Source organism: Eumetopias jubatus, unplaced genomic scaffold (genome assembly GCF_037043125.1).
Source record: "Eumetopias jubatus isolate StellerSeaLion01/CBP00866 unplaced genomic scaffold, mEumJub1_p1.0 scaffold_11, whole genome shotgun sequence".
Lineage (NCBI taxonomy): Eukaryota > Metazoa > Chordata > Mammalia > Carnivora > Otariidae > Eumetopias > Eumetopias jubatus.
Window position 1 is genome coordinate 105,392,246 of NW_028274817.1, and position 20,970 is coordinate 105,413,215.

Genomic DNA, 20,970 nt, shown 5'->3' on the forward strand with positions numbered 1-20,970 from the left:
TACCAACTATAATTGAATGCGTAATGCATTTAATCAACTGATATGCCTATTTTCAAACATATATTGACTATCGATAGTATGCTTGATAACTGTACTGAATACTCAGAGGTATCCTTCCAAGGGGAATTTATATTATTTCATAACCTTTGGTTGTTCACATTAAGTATCAGCACTTTGAGGTCTATTAGGACCACAGTTAATGAGAATTTCATTAAATTATTTTAAGTAATTTGTGGTATTTCTATTATTTTTCAAAATATCACAGCAAAGTCAATACAAAATAAAAGATCATAAGTCATCCTTTCCTTTATTATTTTAGTCATTTAATGCTTTTTTATTTTCAGGCTGAATAATCAGATAAAATTTTAGCTGAATGACAAATATAATCATAATCTTTGTAAATATTTGTACTCTATGTTTCGTATGGTCTGATAAAAATATCTTGTGTAATGCATGGCCTATGTAATGCAGTACTTTTACTTTGTAAGGAATAATGTGGCATATTATTTTAAAGATTTTATTGAATTAAGGAATTCACTTAGCTTGCTGTAATCATTTAAAAAATTACCACCTCACTTCATATAAGAATTTATGCTAGACAAACTGCAAATCAAAAAGTGATTAACTCCTATTTACCAAACACATAATACCTCCTTTGCAAAAGCTAAAAAAGGAGTATTTTGAGGGTCTGAAAGCCTATTTAATAAGTATGATCACATGAGTGACAGGCAAAGGAGGAAATTTCAGTTTCTGTATCATATACTAGTCCAAAAACATTGTTTCTCTTGAAGAAATTTTATACACCACTGGACAATATCATGAACTAGTCACATTTAATTAAAAAATATAATCTTAGTATAATGTGAACTATTCCAATAATACTTATATGCCAAACTTTTAAATTTCCAAATACTGTTTTAAGAGTATTGTCTTCAACGGATAGCAGGTGGCTTGGACCCATGCAGTATTTTAGCATTATGCTTTAAATTTCAGTTTTCACAAACTGCTTTTCATGAAGTGAAAACAGTTGTACATATTAATTCTCATGGAATTCCCATCAGTATTCATTATATGAATTCTTTGTAAGAATGGGCATTACTATTTTATTATCTGGTATGCATGCATAAACCTTAACGTACCAAAGTAGGTTTTTTTTTAAATCAATATTTTAAAATGTTGTATTTTCAAATAATTATATATAAGTTACATTGTGCAGAGGTTACTTTTGTTGCATAATCTGTCTGTGGTCACACCGTAGCTCTATCCTTAGATTTCCAAGGAAAATGAATGTGGTCACGATTTTTTAGGCTATGTAATTATGGAGAAAATTTATAATATTAATGTCATTACTACTTCTATGTGACATTTTGCAAACCACTTAGCTGTGCATTTATTGTGTCTGTATAGGGAAAAATTTGCTTCTCTAACTCAGGAATGTTAAAAAAAAGATGACAAAAATAAGTCACAGTGTAGAATTTGTGATCTTATTAAAAATACTTAGAAATGCTATGTGTTGTAAACATTATTTGATGATTATAACTTCTTTGCTGATTATAACTTATGCACAAGTGAAATGAATGACAGAAATGAAATAAGGGATAGGAGGAAGGAATTAGGAATACTTTGTGATTACATAGGCTATTTGCACTATCTATAAAGTCATACAGTGCATCAAAAACTAATGATGTTGGCTAACTGAACAAAATAATAAAAAAATAAAGTCATACAGTGTTATTTCAAAGTGAGCTTGGATTCATTGTAAATATATATTGTCAACACTAGGGTGACCCCTGAAAAGCTGTTAAAAAAATGGAGAAGAATTGATATGCTAAGAAAGAAGAGAAAACGGGATCATATAAAATGTCTAAATTTTTCCAGTTTTACTGAGGCATGAATGACAAATACGCATTGTGTTTATTTAATGTGTGCAATGCGATGTCTTGGTATACATCTACCTTGTGTAATGATTCCCCCAATCAAGTTCATTAACTTTAAAAATCACGAAAGGCAGAAAAAGAGCATAAGTCAAAAATAAGAAAATAGAAAAGGGTCAACAAATAGAAAACAGTAACAAATATGGTAGATATTAATCTGGTCATATCAATAATAATTTTGAATTGAATATCAACAATCTGAAAACACCAATTAAAAGACAGAATATCTGTATGAATCAAGAAACAAATCGCAACTACATATTGTTTGCAACAAACCCACTTTAAATATAAAGACACATGGATTAAAAGTTAAGGGATGAAGAAAGATATACCATGGTATTATTAACCAAAGGAAAATGGGAGTAGGTGTATTAATTTCACACAGAACAAAGCTCAGATCAAGGAAAGTTATCGGGGATAGAGAAGGGCATTACATGGTAATCCAAGTGTTAATTCTCCAAGATTACATAGCAGTACCTTAATGGGTATGTGCCTAAGAACAGAATATCAAAATGTCTGAAGCAAAACTTGCGAGAAAAAGTAGATGAATCCATTATAATAGTTGGAGACTTCTGCAACTTTATGTATCAGAAATGAAAAGATCCAGCAGGCAGAAAATCAGTAAGGACATAGTTGAACTCATTAACATCATCAGTCAATTGGATATGATTAACATCGATAGACTACTTCATCCAACTGCAGAATACACATTCTTGTCAAGCTCACATGGGGCACTCACCAAGATAAACCACATTCTGGGTCATAAAGCACATCTAACTAATATTTAAAAAATGGAAATCATGTAGTTTCTATCTCAAACAATAATGGAATTAAACTTGTAATCACTAACAAAATGATGACTGGAAAATCCCCAAAGCATGAAGATTAAATAAAACACTCATAAATTACACGAGTATAAAAAGAAAACTCAAGAGAAATTTTAAAAGTGTATCTTGAATGAAGTAAAATGATAAGACAACTTATCAAAAAATTGTGCAGGTTTTTGTATGAGCGTGCGACATAGGACTTCGCACATTGTATTCAAATGCAGTGAAAAGGGGTCCAGGACACCTACCTTACCTCTGCCAAAGGAAAGTTTCTTTGTAGTTTATCCAGGATTCAAAAGCCATTTTCACTGCAAGAGTAAGTCTCTCAATCCTTCATCACATCATGTGAAGAACTGGCCCACTCCCACAGTCTTACCCAGATTGCTAAACCTAAACTTCAGTCTCACTGAAAAACATGCAGTTTTCCAAACATACTTGTAACATTTCCTCCTACCTGCCACCTCACTGGGCTCATCTGGACTCCAACACCCTCACTCTCTCTCCCAAAAAATATTTGAGAGAGAGAGAGAGAGAGAAAATGTTTGAGTGTGGGGAGGAGCAAAGGAAGAGGGAGAGGGAGAGAAGCAGACTCCCTGCTGAGTGAGGAGCCAATGCAGGGCTTAATCCCACAACCCTGAGATCATGACCACAGCTGAAATCAAGAGTCGGTGGCTTAACCAACTGAGCCACCCAGGTACCCCTTTTCACTCTCTTTTTAATTGTCCCTCTAGTTTACTATAATATCTTACTATCGTCCTTTTAAGATTACTGCTCCTAGATAGCCTCCCCCACCCCCTAAAAAATCATAGCATCTCCAACAATAGCACAGTGTATTTCCGAGAGCAGATGCCTGATTAATATTAAGGAAATGAATGAGCATATTTTCCCATTTATTAAGATTTAATTTATTGTAACTTAAGTAAACTAAACAAATCCAGGTATGTGTCATTAAATTTTACTGAACAACAGGCTAGACGAGATAAGGAAGATAGAAATTGCTAATCATTTACTTTATTTTGCTCTTGTTATTGATCCACATAATTTTGCTACTGAGTTATTTTATATTTCCACAGTAACACCTATTGTGATGCCTTGTTGTCCTGTTCCGGATTCAAAATAATTGGGAAGGTTTTCCAATTTGATTCACAAAATATAAAACTCTTACTTGTAAACTTAATAGACGTTATTAAATGTGTGAAGAAAATGATTCATAAATTTATATGCAGAAGCTATTTAAACCATCTATTAAAAGGTTTAACATTTGGAGAAGGCAATCTCAGGCGTGTTGAGAGAGAGAAAGAAATGAAGATCTCCATATTACCACATAAACAGGTATATAAAGATGATATGATGAAGCAAGTGACTACCAGGGGTTTGCAATGCTCTAAGTTAAGGCAAAAGAAGGTGATACAGGTTTTTTGCTCCACTAAGAATAGAGCACAGCCATCAGAGGAGGCCACAGTGAAGAACTGGTCAGAAGGTCAGGTTCCGGAGTTGGAAGGAGGGCACACAGGGGAAGTCCCAGGTGAAGGGTTTTGTAATGATGGAAGGTGCTAGAACTGGACAAAATACCAGGTCCCAGGCAGAGTTAGCTCTCAGTAGGATGCTAGGAAGAGGAAACCAAGGACAGTCTCCAAATTATGATTTATTTTCATGTTTACTTTCCCTTCAATAGGCCTGCTTTTTTAATTTTTTTTAAAGATTATTTTTTATTTATTTGACAGAGACACAGCGAGAGAGGGAACACAAGCAGAGGGAGTGGGAGAGGGAGAAGCAGGCCCCCTGCGGAGCAGGGAGCCCGATGCGGGGCTCGATCCCAGGAGCCTGGGATCACGACCTGAGCCGAAGGCAGACGCTTAACAACTGAGCCACCCAGGCGCCCTTAGGCCTGCTTTTAGTACTTTGGTTTGTACTGCCTGAGAAAAATTTTGGAATAGTCAGTGTATAAGGTCTGCCTTGGGTTGGGAGAAGTGGAACCATGTGGCCTTTTGGCAAATTCAAGCCAGGGGTCTAGTCCCAGCTGTGGTAGTGACCATTCTTGTGAACTTGAGAAAACTGCAAGTTCTTCATCATCCAAGTGAGTTTGATAAGCTCTGTCATTTGGAATGTATACATGTAAACACATGACAAGATGACTAGCAAATATTACCCAACATTTAAAAAATGGCAACTGATATTATTTTGATCCCACATGATACCACCCACCTCTCTTGTTATTTTTTTTTTAAATCCAGAGAATATGCCGTATTCTTGGACAAAGAATACAGAATCAGCCAAAAATTTGCCCTAGCTAATAAAAGTAACTAAACTTTCCCCATTAGAGCATCTTTCATTTAATTCAGGCATGGAGTTGTCTTTCTCAGTTGGATGCAGCTCAAGTTCCTACAATTGGTGTCAAGGTACAGGCCCTCCCATTCCTTCCAAGTGCCCTTCCAATCAAATGGCCTCCGTTAACATTCATTACACCCTCAACCAAAGCTAGCCCTTGCTCAGAGTTTGCCAAATTACATTCAAGATAATCTAATTAAAATGCCCTTTTAATGGGGCAGGCTCTGGCTCTCCCAACTCAGGGCAAGCAGTGCCAGCACAGTGGCAACTCACCTGAAGGGGGTCTCACCCTTATTTCTGAGAAACTCCATGAGGATGTTGCCCATAGATTACCTACTTTGCCTGCTGTATTCATCTGCACTAAGAACAAAGGACACTTTCCTTTCCTGGCCCAGGTGGTGACTTCTCTTTGGTTTACCCACAATCCCAAAGTAACTCGTAGCACCAGTTTTCTGTTATAGACTGAATGTTTATGTCCCCACTCACCAAAATTCACCTGTTGAAGCCCTAACACCTAATGTGAAGGTAACTGGAGGTGGACTCTTCGGGAGATAATTCGGTTTAGATGAGGTCGTGAGGATAGCACACCCATGATGTGATTAGTGTTCTCCTAAGAGCAAGAGAAACCAGAAGTTTCTCTCTCTGCCATATGAGGACACATGGAAAATGTGGCCATCTGTAAGGTAGGAAGAGGGCTCTCACCAGAAACTGAATCTGCTGGCACCTTGATTGTGAACTTCCCAGCCTCCATGACTGTGAAGTTATCTGTTGTTTAAGTCGCCCAGTCCTTGGTATGTTGTTAGAGCAGCCAGAGCAGACTAACACAGGGTGGTGTCTCGCAGTTCCCACTGAGGGCTGGCAGGTTCCTAAAGTCCCAAACAGCATTGCTCGGGAGATTTCCACTTAATCATTCTCACAAGGATTACCCTTCTGGCTCACCCATTCCTTTGGCTCCATCTGTGGGCCATGGAGGATATTTCAGCAGCTAACTTGTATGCGTGAGGCTCAAAGGCTCTAAAATTCTGAGAAGAGAGCCTGGATTTCCTTCATCTTTGTGTCTGCACCACTAACGCTGAGCCTTCCCATGAACAGATACTCACTGTGTGACGAACAAACGAGCCAACAGACACAAAGTATAATCTCTTAAGATTTAATTTCTTTTTTGAACAAACTAACAAAACTGAAGTATAAATCCTTTAATTTTGTAAAACTAAAGACTAAAGGGAACAAGTAAAAACTGGATTAACTGTGTTTCATCTTTTTTTTCTATTCCATTATCCTTACTACTATACTATTGGATTCCTTCATATTGCTAATACTGTAATCCCTACCCTGAAGTTACATTTTCTTATCTGGAGGGTTACAGAGCACAGACTTCACTAGGGGTGGGAAGATATTCTGGGGCATGGCCCTGGAAGGTACAATGACTTTGGCAATAGTGCTAGCCCTGACCATGGCTCTGGTTTGGACTTTCTCTTCCTGATCTCGCAGAGCTTCTTCGTAATAGGACGGGAAAGCACTGGGGATGCTATCGTTGACTTTTGCCAGAAAATCCAGGACCTTCATCTTGCTGGTTTCAGCTTGGGCTTTCGGACCCCACAGGAACTCATAGCGTGGAGGATCACTGTTGGCCACCTGGCGGTATTCTAGATACTGCAGCCTCACCAAATCTTTGGTGATGAGCTTCCTGGGCTCTCCGTAGATGAAGTGCTTCCTCCCGGGATATACTCGCATCTTACCCAGGAATCTCCAGATGTCTTCCTCAGCAGCACAGTTGCCCTTCATGAAGATCATTCCCAGGATATTCATCAGGAGACCGGTCTTGGGTAACCCCCGGCCAGCTCGAACCCTCCCATTGTTGGGGAGTTTGAGCTTGCTGATGAGGTCGTAGGATTGTTTGGTTGAATCGATTTCCTTCAGATCAACTGCAAAGACAATCTCAATGCGCTCAGAGGCTTTCTTGAGGATCTCAGGAAATCGGTCTTGGTAATTTGGGCCAATAATCTTCAGCATGTCTTCCTTCATAATGGGTTGTTTCATTTTATACTTGTACAGAATAAACTGCTCCAACAAGCTAGGCTTCCTGGTCAAAGGATCTTCACCTGCGCTCTCAGTGTAGTATGCGCCCTCACAGGGGTTTGCCCTATCCTCATCTTGGCTGTTGGAAGCTTCATCAGATCTAGTGCAAGAAACGGCTGTGGAAGTAATGGTGGTGGCTTGTGCTCTTCGACGCCCCTGGGAAGTGCTACTTGACCCAGCCTGAGGCAGACTCTGGGTAGTATCCTCACTCTGAGAAGAAGTGGAGGAAGTGGACTCCTCTTCCACTGCTGCTGTGGCCTGAACACTCTCACCCTGAGCCTCACCTCGAGCCTGGCGGCGTTTCTCGGAAGCCCGGAGCTTACTCTTCTGTCTCCGAGGCATGATGGCACTACGGTCACAGACAGCAGGCAGGAGTATGAACAGGAAATCAGGAGATGTGGACACCCGGAGGAAAAAGAATGAGATGATGTGAGCACCTTCAATAGGAAGATTCCACCTTGGCTTTAAACCAAGCCTGCCTCTGCAGGTTTACTTGAGGGCACTGCTCCAAGAACCCACACACAAGGTTCCTGTTCTAATCGGCCTGTCCCCTGAGAACCCTATAGAGGAAGTTAAAGGGAGCCTTAGACAGCTGTCTGTCAGCCCTGCCTGGGGTGTACTGGGGTGACATCAGAGGCTGCCAGTGGGGAACCTCTGTTCTGGGCTGCAGGGGTCTTCTCAGTTCAACTTCAAGATCATCTTGTCAACTCTCCGCAGGTCCTGGGCCTCCTCTATTCTATTGCTGTGAAGTCGATACCTCAAACCAAAGCCAGAGACCCCAGAGGAAGAAGGAAAGTAGTAGTTCCTTACTCCCTATCCCTGTCAGGGGCCCCCAACTGAGAGCTAGGTGGAGCCCTCTCCTTCATGGGTTGTTTTGGTCCTTATTGCTCATTCAGGGTACTCACTTGGCCTCCAGGTAGTGCCCGGCATACCTCCCTTCTGCTCACTGGTGATTGTACCCTCACACTAAAGATCTCTTCTCTCTCAGATTTGATAAAAATAAGTGAGGGTGAGGCTCAGAACTCGAGTTCTGAATGCAAAGATAGGGATCTGAGTTTTTGTTATTTTTCCATGTTCAGTGGTCCCTTCCATCTTTTCTTTGGCCCCTGGCATAGCCTGGGGACTCTTCTGTCCCTGCCAACATCTCCTTACACCACCTGGGAGAATGTGGGAGTTGTCCCCCCTGCCCATTGTTCTCCAAGGCTAAGAATTGGACATGGTTTCTCTTGTACTCTCACTGGGGTTGTTCCATTCAGACGTCATGGTCCTCACATTAACTCTTGGAAAGATCTAGAAATCCTCCTACTGCAGAGGGCAAACAGTCCCCTTTAAACAAAATCTCTCACCGGCCTCCCCCTCACAACACACACTCTCCTCCCCCACAACTCTCACATGAACCAGAGGGGAAAAATGAGTGTCAGTCAATATATCACCAGGACAGAGATTCCTTCAGTCCTCACAGAGTCCTTACCCTGATTCCCAGCTGAATGCTTTCATTTGCTAACTTAAGGCCCTTGCCCTCAGATCAAGGCTCTCTCATCCCCGAGTCCGTCCTTGCTGAGGTAAGCCCGACAGCCCTACCCCAGAGCTCCCCCGGATTGATGGCCGCCGCGAGTTCTATGCCACCTCATTGTTCTAGGATTATTGGCCCCTTCAGACCTAACTCGGACTTCCACATCCTTGACTTCCTTCAGGGAATGGTACCCTTCCCCTGAGATCAAGACCTTCAGCTTCCTGATCCTTCAAATATTTTGGGAAATCTCACGCCCGCCTGACTGCCATGTTTATTTTCCGGGAGCCGCTAGCATGGCTCTGGTCAGAATTTTTATTTAAGTTTCCTCACCTTGATTCTTGTTAGGGTCTTCTCCTCCCTCTGCTGAACTGGCACCTCCCACCAAAGCCTGCACCTTCTTGCGACCCTCCAGGCAGAAATCTGCCTCCGCCTAAGTAACCGCTCTGGCACGTGCGTGCGCTCGCGTGCGCGTGGGGGAGGGGGGGAGGAAAGGGGAGGGGAAGGGAGGGGTCTAGGACAGAGAGGAGGAGCCGGGCCTCGGAAGGAGCAAGGGGGACACTTTTGGGGGGCAGGGGTATTCTCTCATTACTCAATCAGGCTTCTCACCTTGTGCTTGGGTCTGGAAGATTTCTCCTTCACCTGCCCTGAGGTGGCCGCCGCAAAGTCTCGCACCTTCCTCAGACACCCCAAGAGGAAGTGAGGGATGTTCTTCCGGTCACCAACGACAGAGCCTCTCAAGTCTGGCAGCAGGGGTGGGATCTCTGGTGCCCCCTCTGTTCTGGCGTGGAGAAGACCCTCAGTTTCGTACAGGGTTGTCAGTTACACTCATCTAGGACCTTGGGCCCTTCTCTCCACCACCACATCTATGAGGCCCTCACATCCTTGCAGATGACATCACATTCTTGCAGAGCCTTCAGTCTGACCGCGTAGATGTAAGAGCAGGGGAGGGGTGGTCGCAGTGTGACTGCCTATGTGACTGAATGTTGCTTTCGTCAGTCTTCATTCATACGGTCCTCATCTTGGCTCCTGTCTCTTTAACGAAAGGCTTTCAGAGCAATGCCACATCCCTGCAAACTCTTGAGTAATCTCTCTCGTGCAAATCTTACAGAGGATGAGTCCGTGTTGCAGGACTGATACGAGATCGGGAAGGTGAAAAACAATTTAGAGACTTAGCTTGGGAGGTGGAATATCAGAGTCAAAAACCACGCTGATATATTCCTTCTCTTTACTACCCAGAGTTGGCTTCTTAGGTCACTTCTGTTCTAAAGTACTTGCCATAGGAAACAGGCTGAGCCAGATAATTTCATGAGACCGCCATTTTTTGAAGTTAAGCAACACTACATATTGTTAGCAGATATTATATCCTTCCTTTCATTATTCATACCTCTCATTTATTTTGGTATTCTTATTGCTCTGGCCATATATTCCTCTTTTTTTTTTTTTTTTCTAATCTACTGAGATACATTTTGGAGTAGTGACAAGAAAAGTGAATAAAGGTTCACAACGTCTGCTTCAGGGTGGGAGTGGTAGGTTGCTATATGCCCTGGATGAATTCACACTAGGGGTATGGTCTAGCTCTGACACTTATAGTTTGGTAAAACTACATTGTAAGACTGTGGGAATGTAGGTACTGTATATAAAGTATCCGTCAAGATGACTGGCAAATACTGGGCATTTAATGAAAGACAGTTAGGATGACTTTTACCTAGATAATATCATCCTCCTATGGAGGAATGGTTTTTTTTTTAAATCCAGGATATGTCCTCGGAAATGTAATACTCCTAGGCAAAAGAACATCAAATCAGCCAAAAATTCACTTTAGCAAGTACAGTTAAGTATCTCTTCCCTATTAGAGTATTTATTATTTAATTTTGGTATGTGCTTTTTCTTTCCCCACCTGGATGCAACTTAGAACTCCTTGCATTTTGTCAAGGAGCCACTCTTTAAGTTCTTCCCAGTTGTCCTTCCATTCAAATCACCTCTTATTTTCATTTGTTTCCTCCCCACCAAAATCTAATCTTCTCTTAGAATTTGCCAAAATATAGGCAAGATAATCTAATTAAAATGCTCTTTTAATGCAGTGGACTTTGACTTCCCCAGTTCAATTCAAAAAAGTGTCAGTACAGTGGCTTCTGTGTGTGTCACCTCAAGGGAGTTCACCCTTTTGTCGTGAAACTCCCCAGAGTTTGAAATGCCTATTTGTGCACTATACTCTTCTTTATTGAGATAATAACAAAGACACCTTTGATTCTTGTCTTTTCGGGCTGAATTGTGTCCCCCCAAAAGGCATGTGGAAGCCATGACCCCCTGTAGCTCAGAACATGACTATAGTTGAAGATGAGGTCATAAAAGAGATGGTTAAATTAAAATTAGGCCATTAGCGTGGGCCATAACCCAGTCTGACTGGTGTCCTTATAAAAAAAAGACTAGGACCCACAAAGAGACACCAGAGATTCATGCACACAAAAGGACAACCAAATAAAGTGGGTGGCCATATAGGAGCCAAGGAGAGGAGCCTCAGAGGAAAGCAATCAGGCTGGAAGACGTTGGACTTCCAGCGTCCAGAACTATGAGAAAATAAATTTGGTTTTAAACCACCCAGTCTGTGTTATTTTGCTAGGGCATTCCTAACAGGTTAATACACTGCCCCAGGTAGAGATTTCTTTCTGGATTATCTACAATGCCAAAGTAATTTATAAGAGTTTGTTTTAATGGCCTCCTTTTTACCCCATGAGGTGAGGAAGGAACTTCCACACTATGGTTATATAGACTTCAAACATGCACCACCTGACACTGTAGAGATAAGACAAACAACTGGTTATTAATCATGTGTACTCACTTGGCTGGGGGAGAAGGGCACCACGTGCTACATAGTACAACACGAGGGTTACACCCAGGAACACAGTGAATGAGCACATCTCTGGGAGACAGGGTTTGGTGTCAAGAGGTTGAGGTGACCTTATTTCCCATGGTACCTTGTAATCAGCTTCTTTGAATAATTCTGCAAGCTGATAGGGAACAGAAATATGCTACTTAGGAATAAGCAAGGTATGTGCCTTGTCGCCTTGATGGAGATGGTTGTTTGATAGTGAACCCTAGCTGCAGGTGCACAGTATGGAGGGGAACCTCCATTTAGGCAATTTGAGGCCCTGTCGGTTTCACTAAGTGTCAAGGAGCCTATAATATTGAACCTTAATTTTAGACCTTGCATCACAGTGTAGTTTTCCATTTAAAGATTTTTCTTTTCTCTCATCTCTGAGATGCATCATCTTAGGGTATGGCCTCTGATCACCATTCCTATAACCTCAGTCTAGTCCATCATGTAGTTTAATTTGAAATAACATCACACAGATGACCTGCAATATCCCAAAACTTAAACTGCCTTGTTTCAGGGAATATACATGCTGCTCTGCCCTAGGACACCTCCCTTCTCGCTCTGTTTTTCTTTTTTTAACTTTCTTATAAGACATAGAGGGTATCTCAGTATCTTCCTTATGATCATAGCTACTAGTTTCTAAAGTTCTATAGGAAAGGCTAGGACTTTATCTTAGCATCCCCATTCCTAGCATGGAGCCTTCCATAAAGCAGATTACTCAGTAGACATTTGGGGAATAAAAGAGAGAGTGTGAGGTCTAACTTGTTATGATTTAATGTCTCCTAAATTCTTTATTAAACTAAGCATATTAAAGTATAAATCCTTTAATTTTATAAAACAAAAGACTGAAAGGAGTAAAGAACACTAAAGTTGATATGTTTTATTATTTTTTTATGTTCCATTATCTCAGTAAATTTACTGTGGGAATCTTCCACATTTCCATGAAAATCCCTACTGTGATGTCATATTTTCTTATTTAGATGATTTTTTAAAAAGCCTCAGATTTCAGTAGGGGTGGGAGAAGCTGCTGGATGTGCCCCTGTAATTCCCACTGGCTGTAGGTTTGGCTCGGGCTCTTGCTTCCTCATCTCTCAAAGCTTCTTCATATCTTGATGAGAAGGCACTGGGAACTGTATCACTGACTTTGGCCAAAAATTCTAGGACTTTCATCTTGCTGATTTCAGCTTGGGCTTTCGGACCCCACAGGAACTCATAGCGTGGAGGTTCACTGTTGGGTACTTGGCGGTACTCCAGGTACTTTAACCTCACTAAGTCTTTGGTGATGAGCTTCCTGGGCTCTCCATAGATGAAATGCTTCCTCCCGGCAAATACTCGCATCATACCCAGGAATTTCCAGATGTCTTCCTCAGCAGCACAGTTGCCCTTCACGAAGATCACACCCAGGACTGTCATCAGGAGACCAGTCTTGGGTAACCCCCTGCCAGCACGCACCCTCCCATTGTTAGGGAGTTTCACTTTGCTGATGAGGTCATAAGAGTGGCTGGTTGAGTCGATTTCTTTCAAGTCGACTGCAAAGACAACCTCAATGCGTTCAGAGGTTCTCTTAAGGATCTCAGGATACTGGTTTTTGTAATTTTGGCCAATAATCTTCAGCATGTCTTCCTTCATAATGGGCTGTTTCATTTTATATTTGTACAGAAGAAACTGTTCCAACAAACCCACCTTCATAGTTAGAATATCAGTGTATGAGCTCTCAGTAGAAGGTAAGACATCAGAGAAACGTAGATGTTCCTCATCTTGGCTGTTCTTACCTTCATCAGATCTTGTACCAGAGATACCTGAAGAGGTAATGGTGGTAGATGGGGCTCCCCAAGACTCTTGGGAGGTGTTAGTTGACTCAGTAGATGATAAACTCTGAGTATTACCCTCCAAAACAGGAGAAGAGGAGGTGGGACACTCTTCCATTGCTACAGGGGCCTGAACTCTCCTGTGACTCTGGGAGTCACCCCGAGACTGGTGGCGTTTCTCACGAGTGTGGTGCTTACTCTTCTGACCCTGAGGCATAATGAGTATGATCGGGGCAATGGTCAGGAGTGTGAGGGGGAGTGCAGGTGATGAGGGCCCACTGGAGGAAGAGGAAGGTTAACAGGATGTGTGCACCTTCCGCATGAAAATGCCACCTTGGCTGGTGGCATATAAGGAAGGCTACATTTGCAGTTTTCCTCGAGGGCACGGCTCTAAAAACCCACAGGACTCCTGTTCTCCTAATCAGCCTGTCCTTCGGGAAACCTGTGAAGGAAAGTAGAGTAAGGTTTAGGCTGCTTCCTACCAGACCTGCCTCAGGCATACTGGCGTGACCGCAGGGGCTGCCGGTCTTGTGGTTCAAAGAACGCAAGACCATCATTCAACTAGCGGCAGGTCATGGATTTTTTTCCTCTGTTCTCCTGAGACTGACATCACAAGCCTCCCTGGCACCCACAATAAGGAAGTGAAAGGGGTCCTGAGCTTATAATTCCTGTCTAGGTCTGAATGTTGAGGGGGGAGTTTTCTATCCTGGCCTCTTTGGGGTCCTCAGTCCTCATTAAGGGTCCTTACTTAGGATCTGTGTAGGGCCTGGCACCTCCACCCCTTTCATTGAATGGTAGCTGCACCTTCAAACTAAGGATTTCATTCCCTGTAAATCTGATAGAAATAAGTATTGGGGGAGTTTTTACTTGATAGCCTGGCTCTGGTTCTTAGGGCTGAAACCAGGGGCAGAGCCAGATTCTTGGTTACCCTTTCTATTTAGTGGTGGGTAGTCCCTTGGTCCTTGCTTTGATCCCCGACCCTTTTCATGATCTGGAATTCCTCCCTCCCTTACCCTTAAGCCTGCCCCTCATATCAAGGTTTGTACCACCCTAAGACCCCTAGAAGGAAGTGAGGCTCTCCTTATCTGACTATAGCTGTGCTTGGTCTCCTGAAGCTGGAAGCTTGTAAGAAACTAATGCTTTCGTGCTCCTACTGTTCGGGGTATGTGGCTCCTTTAGTCCGCAGGGTACTCACCTTGGCCTGTGGAAAAACCAAGAAATCTTTCCACTGCTGCTGCTTAAGCCGCACGCCTTAGACAAAGTCTCTCACCACCTTGTGACATCATGGGAGGAAGTGAATATGTCACACTATGTCAACAATGCCCAGGTATCCAAGGGCTTTCAGCAAAGGCAGGGTTCTGTGTGATTCTCTCAGTTCTGAGGGAAAAGGTTTCCCTACGTTCTCACTCAGGACCCTCCCTTTGATTATTGGGAGGATGTGAGACTCCTTCCTTTGCCTCCCTGAGGTCCCTTCCCTTACACCACGGGAACCTCATAAACTAGAATCATGGGAAGACTGGCTGGTGACCCCTCTCAGACCTAGGAGGCCAAGGCAGGCCAACCCAGGGACTGCTGGGAGTCAAGGTAAAGATCCTAAGTGAAGACTAGGGGCAACCCCCCATCTGGATCAGAGAGGGCCCCAAGAAGCCTGAATCCTGATATCATAGCTGGAAAGGCACAGGCAGGAGTAACTTCAGCAGGCCCGGGGTTTCCACTTTCTTTCAACCTAAGATCACCCATGTAGTCCAAAGCTCTCGTGGCCCTGAGAACCCCCAAACAAGTGATGGAATGCTTCTCTTGGCAGCTCTGCCAAGAAGTCACCGGCCAGTTTTCCCGTGATTCTAGTTATTGTGGGGGGTTTGCCACCTCAGTCCTCATTCATCAGAATTTTCATATTGACTCCTGTCTCTTCTTTGAAAGGCTTCCTGAAAAACACCTCATCCTTCCAAACTCTTGCTTAGTCTCCCTACTGCAAAGCTGGTAGGGAATGGGTTTATTCCCAGGAGTGACATGAGATGAAGAAACTATAGGAAAGATGGGGGCCAACAGCGGGTGGTGTGCTGTCACAGAAAGCAAGCTGATCTTCCTTCTCTTCACAGACTTAGCCTTGTACATAATTTCACTTCTAAAAGATTTACTTTCCACTGTGAAGGGACTGAGCCACATGATGCTGAGTCCCTGATCTTTTGAGGTTTCCTGACATTTCCTTTGTTGATAATGTAATTATCACTGAATATTGTCTCTTCCTTTATTCATACTGTGCTATTTTTATTGCTCGTTCCTCGGGCTGTGTATTCCAGAACTGTAGTTTGGGTATGAAGTTGTGCTTTTTAACACCAGAACTACAGAACTACAATACAGAATAGTGAGCAGAAAAAGGAAATAAGTGACACAGGTGTGCCTCAGCCTGGGGAGAGTGGCAGTGTGGGCCCTAGAGGAATTCAGAGCCAGGGTCTGGGCCAGCACAGTCACTGGCCAGCCTGGAATTTGAGAATATTCTAAATTCTTTGGCTGAAAACTGAGTCTGATAGTGTTTATTATGTAGGACTATAGACACACATGTGATGTGTGTAACCTACCTGGCACAGTGTTAGGCAAACTTCAGTGCTTTTATTTATTTTTGTTTTTTTAAAGATTTTATTTGAAAGAGAGAGAACGGGCAGGGGGACAGTCAGAGGGAGAGGGAGAGGGACAAGTAGACACCTGGCTGAGTGTGGAGCCTGACGCAGGGCTCGATCCCACGACCCTGAGATCATGACCTGAGCTGACTTCAGATACTTAACCAACAGCCACCTAGGCACCCCTAAGTTCAGTACTTTTAATGAATGGCAGTTATTGCTAAGATGATTTTAACCCCAGGTGGTAACACACTTTCCTCTCAGAATTTCATTTCCAGCTTGAATTAGAGAATATGCAACTCCAAACAATATAGAAATCCAAATCCACTGAAATGCTGCTGGGCAAATAAAATGCAATAGTATTTCTCCATCAGAGCATCTGCTGTTGAATGTGGGTATGGGATTGTCTTCTCCAGTTGGATGCAACTAAAAGTTCCTATTTGTGTCAAGAATCAACAACTTCCCTCCCGGGTCCATTTCCACCCAAACCACCCCCTTCTTTCATTCATCTTATCGCCACCAAAATTCGAGCCCTCCCCTAAGAGTTTGACAAATTATACTCAAAATAACTTAGTTAAAATGCCCTTTTAATGGAGTGAGCTCTCACTTATCCCATGACAACTGGTAAAGTCCAGGGGCTTCTTGGAATCTCACTTCAGTGGAGTATTACCCTTATTACTCAGAAATTCTCTGGACATTCTATGCCTAAAACACATTTGTGCGCTGTGTTACCTGCACTGTCACAAGGACATAGGACCTCTTCCATTCAAGCCCCAGCCAGGGACTGTCACTGGTTTTCTCACGTTCCCAAAGTAACTGTGAAAATCTGTTTTCCGTTCTAGGCCTAGTCTCTCAACTCAGAACCACCGACTGAGGACCTGGTCCCTCCCTGCCCAGTGCTCCCACAGCCACATCCAGCCCACTGCACTGCCTGGCTTAAAAAGACACCCCCCCCCACAAGGGCCTGGCATTTTTACCTAGGCCAACACAGCCTTGATCAAGCAATTTACACTAGACTGTTCTCCTCGAGGACCTCCACTTATGCACCTCTTCTTTTACTTGTCATTTATTTATTACTTAGAATGTATCTTACCCTCTTCATTGTATGGTAACTACTGCTAAAGTCTACAATTCTGTGTGCAGTGGTTCAGTCTTATTTTTCTTACTATCCCCGGTGCTATTAGGGAACTTTGCAAAGAGCAGATGCTCATTTAATGCTAGAGGAAAAGAGGGAATGAGCAAGAAGTTTAATTTATTTAATTTCTCATACACTTTGAATTAGCTACAAATATCCAGGTATATATTGTTTGATTTTAAAAGCAAAGATGAAGAGAATAAGGCAATGAGTTAACCACCCTTTACTTATGTGTCACTAGTTCTGATCCCAAATATTTTCCTATGAGGTTCTTCCACATTCCCATGAAAAACCCTGTTCCAGTGCCATGTTACTTTGCTCTGTAGCAAAAAGAAAATATTGAAGGTTTTTCAGCTTGTTTACAAAAACAAAACTCTTAATCTTAAACCTGAATAGTAATAAATGTGTTATCTATGGCATTAATAAACTTAGATTCAGAAGCAAAATCTTCAATTAAAATGAACAACATCTGAAAACTTAAAGAAAAAATAGACCTACAAATTACTTATGTGCAACAGGGGAAAAAAGGCAAACTTCCTTGTTACCTGCTTTTGGATCACGAATACAATATAGATGGTTTGTGACTTTCATTGTGATAGACACCAACACTGTAACTCTCATTTGTGAAACAGCGATAAATGAGAGCCATGTCATTCTTAAGTTTATATTCTAGAACTAAATGAGCTATTCCAAGAAAAAACATTGGAAAACACCTAAATAAATATAACTGTGTATGTGTTTATAGAAGCTAGCCGTTTCGAACAAATAGGAAGAAGACCTGTGCTTTGTTCCCTCCAACCCCTAGGACTCTGCACGACCTGGAAGGTCGACTGCCCTCTTCCACCGCAAGGAAAAGCAGCCGCCCCAGCTGATTTGACTAGACGCGGCGCCAGCCATGGGCCGCCGCGCGCTCCTGCTGCTCTTGCAGCGCCTCCTCGTACAGCGGGGGGAAGCTGCTGGGCACGGTGTCGTTGATCTTGGCCAGCACCTGCAGCACCTGCATCTTGCTGGTCTCCGCGCGGGCTCGCGGGCCCCACAGGAACTCGTGCACGCCCAGCACACTGAGGAACTCCCAGACCTCCTCCTCGGTGGCGCGGTTGCCCTTCATGAAGATCACGCCCAGGAGCGCCATCAGGAGGCCGGTCTTGGGCAGCCCCTTGTTGCCGTCGCTCGGGAGGGCCAGCTTGCTGACCAGGGCGTAGGACTGGCTGCGGGCGTCGACCTCCCTGAGCTCGAGCCCGAAGACCAGATCCATGCGCTCCGAGGCGAGCCTGAAGATCTCGGGGAAGTGCTCGCGGTACTTCCTGCTGACCATCTTCAGCATCGCGGCCCGCGTGATGGGCTCCCCGCTGCTGTGCTTCTCCAGCAGGAACTGCACCAGCAAGCTGGCCTTGCGGGTGAGGGGGTCTTTGCGGGCGGCCGGGGGGGCCGCGGGGGCGGCCGCGTTCTCGGCGCCCTGGTCACGTGGCGGGCCTGGAGGGCCCGCGCCAGGAGACCCAGGGGCCGGGGCGCCCTGGGGCTGCGGGGCCAGACCCGCCTCGGGGGAGCCCGGGGGCATCGCCCCCACATCGGGTGGGGGGCAGCGGGGGGGCTCTTCTGCTGCGGCGGCTGGTGCTGCCGCAGCAGGAGCACCCCCGACACTCTGAGCCTCACCACGGCCCTGGTGGCGTTTCTCCCGGGCAGGGACCTTGCTCTTCTGGCCCCGAGGCATGGCGACACTGGGCAGGGCTGGTAGGTGGCGAGGGCACCTGGAGAGGGGGACGGTGAGGTGGGGGAGCCCCTTCAGCAGAGAGATCCCGCCTTGGCTTTGACCACGGCCGCCCCTGCAGGGTCCCCCAGGGCACTGCTCTAGGAACCCCACAGGCCTCCCTTTACCCTGGTCAGCCTGGGCCCTGAGCACCCGGTGGAGGAAGGGGGTGTGAGCCTCGGGTCCCCAGGCAGACAGCCCTGCCCCGGGGTTACTGGGGTGACGCCAGTGTTCCTGACAGGGAAGATCCCAGTGTCCGGGTGGGGGGGGAGTGTGGGTGGGGGGTCCTCGCAGTTCACATTCAGGATCGTCCTGTTAATAACTGTTGGCAAGACCCGTGCCCCCACCCCCCTCCCCTGCTCTGAAGGAGACCCTGTGATCTTCCAGGGTACCCTGGAGGAGGAAAGCAGGGAGCACTTCAGCCCACCCCTCGAGTCCGGGGGGCACCTACTGATGGACACTTATGGGAGGGCCTCTCTGCCCAGAGTTCGTGGGGTCCTCAGAGTGATGCAGAATCCCCACTTGGACTCCGTGTAGGACCTGGGACCCTCCCTTCCTCTGACTGGGGCTGCACCTGCAGATCAAAGCTCTAACCTGCCTGAGACCTGATAGGAGAAATGATGGGATGTCTCAGCCTGACATTCCTTTCTTGGGATCTTAAGGGTCCGCAGGAGGGGACAGGCCATATTGTCTCTGGTCCCCCTCCCTTCAGGGGGGTGGTTCCCCCGGTCCTCACTCAGGGTCCTCCCTTGACTGCTGGTAGAGCCCGGAGCTGCTGTCTCTTGCCCTGCGGCTGGCCACTCACGCTAATGGCAGCAGGGCCTGGAGACTCATTAGGAGCCTGACAGTCCTCAGCCTGAGTCCGGGCAGGACCTGGAAATCCTCCCTCAGCTCACCTGCTGCCAGCCCCTTAGACCAAGGCCCCTACCTCTCCGAGTCTCCGCAGCACAACGTGAGGGAGCACCTCAGTCCTCAGAGCCGCCCGGACCCTCCCAGGCCAAGGCCAGGAGCGGGGACCCTGCGTGGCCCCTGTTCTGGGGTAGGGAGTCTCCCCAGTCCTCACGAAGGACCTCTCCTTCCCGCCAGTCGGCCTGGGATCTCTGCCTGTGCTGAGCCGAGCCAGAGTCCCGCATCCCCCGGCCAAGGCCTGCGATCCCCGAGACCCCGCGAGGTAAGTGAAGGGCCTTGGGGCTTAACGGCCATATTGGGGCCTCCGAGCCGCGAGTGCAGGGGCGGAGCGGGACAGGGTCTGTTGGGCCCCTCTTTCCAGGGGAGATGGGGCTGGGGGGCTGTGGGGCTGTCGGGGGCTTGTCCCCACGGTTGTAACCCGGGACTCCTGGGACGTCGACCCCTAACCGCCCGTGGGACCGCTGTCTGTGCTCACCCCAGGCAGGAGCTGTCCGACCAGGCCCCAGCGCCCACGGCGTGGTTAGGAGGACGTTCTCAAGGGCCACGGGTCCACTTCCAGTCATGTGGGTCTGGGCCCCCAGGAGGACCCTGGAGGGTGGGGGTGGGCTCTGTGGGCGGGGTGGGGAGTGGGGGGGGTAGTGTGTGGTGTGCTGGATTGTAGGGGAGGGTGCCGCTGGATTAGCAAGGGTGTTGTCACTGCCTCTCAGCAGGTTGTGTGAATTCTCCCTCTGCTCTGCTGCGTGTGCTGGCCTCAGACCAAGGTTCTCATTTTGTTCCCAGCCTCTGGTAGGAAGTATTTGGGGGGCCTGAGCTTAGCTGCCATCCCTGGAGCCCTCCACACATGATACCACAGGTACTCTTCGGAGTGCCGCTTATGTGGTCGGTGCACCCCTCATTACTCTCTCAGTGTCTCACTTCACTTCTAATAGGTCCTTGGCTACCTCCAGTCAGCTGACCTAAGACTGACTCTTCACACCAAAGCGTTCAGATCTGTGAGCCTCCTGATGTGAATTCCAGGTACACCTCATCAGGCTGCTCTTGCCTGAAGCTTCCCAGACATGGCTGTCGTAGGGTGCAGATCCTGTGGGGTCCCTTTTCTGGGTGGAGGAGTCCATCGGATTTCATTCAGGGAACTTCCAGTGAGTTAGAAGGCCTGGAATTCCCTCCTTTTCACACTTCATACCTCCCCACAGCCCC

General features: G+C 45.6%; 3 protein-coding genes across 3 annotated transcripts; all 3 read right to left on the reverse strand.

Annotated features, from left to right (window-relative positions):
• Positions 1 to 6,427: 6,427 nt before the first annotated feature.
• On the reverse strand, positions 6,428 to 7,510 carry LOC114202700 (melanoma-associated antigen B5-like). The gene has a single exon (XM_028096017.1). The coding sequence runs from the start codon at positions 7,508 to 7,510 to the stop codon at positions 6,428 to 6,430; it is 1,083 nt and encodes a 360-aa protein (XP_027951818.1).
• A 5,051-nt stretch (positions 7,511 to 12,561) lies between these two features.
• LOC114202698 (melanoma-associated antigen B5-like) lies at positions 12,562 to 13,581 on the reverse strand. Its single transcript, XM_028096020.1, has one exon. The coding sequence runs from the start codon at positions 13,579 to 13,581 to the stop codon at positions 12,562 to 12,564; it is 1,020 nt and encodes a 339-aa protein (XP_027951821.1).
• Positions 13,582 to 17,994: 4,413 nt separating this feature from the next.
• On the reverse strand, positions 17,995 to 18,828 carry LOC114202702 (melanoma-associated antigen B4-like). The gene has a single exon (XM_028096014.1). The coding sequence runs from the start codon at positions 18,826 to 18,828 to the stop codon at positions 17,995 to 17,997; it is 834 nt and encodes a 277-aa protein (XP_027951815.1).
• Positions 18,829 to 20,970: the final 2,142 nt, after the last annotated feature.

Bases quoted from the DNA above. Each gene is read 5' to 3' on its own strand.
- LOC114202700 (XM_028096017.1), bottom strand. From the start codon at position 7,510: ATGCCTCGGAGACAGAAGAGTAAGCTCCGGGCTTCCGAGAAACGCCGC.
- LOC114202698 (XM_028096020.1), bottom strand. From the start codon at position 13,581: ATGCCTCAGGGTCAGAAGAGTAAGCACCACACTCGTGAGAAACGCCAC.
- LOC114202702 (XM_028096014.1), bottom strand. From the start codon at position 18,828: ATGCCTCGGGGCCAGAAGAGCAAGGTCCCTGCCCGGGAGAAACGCCAC.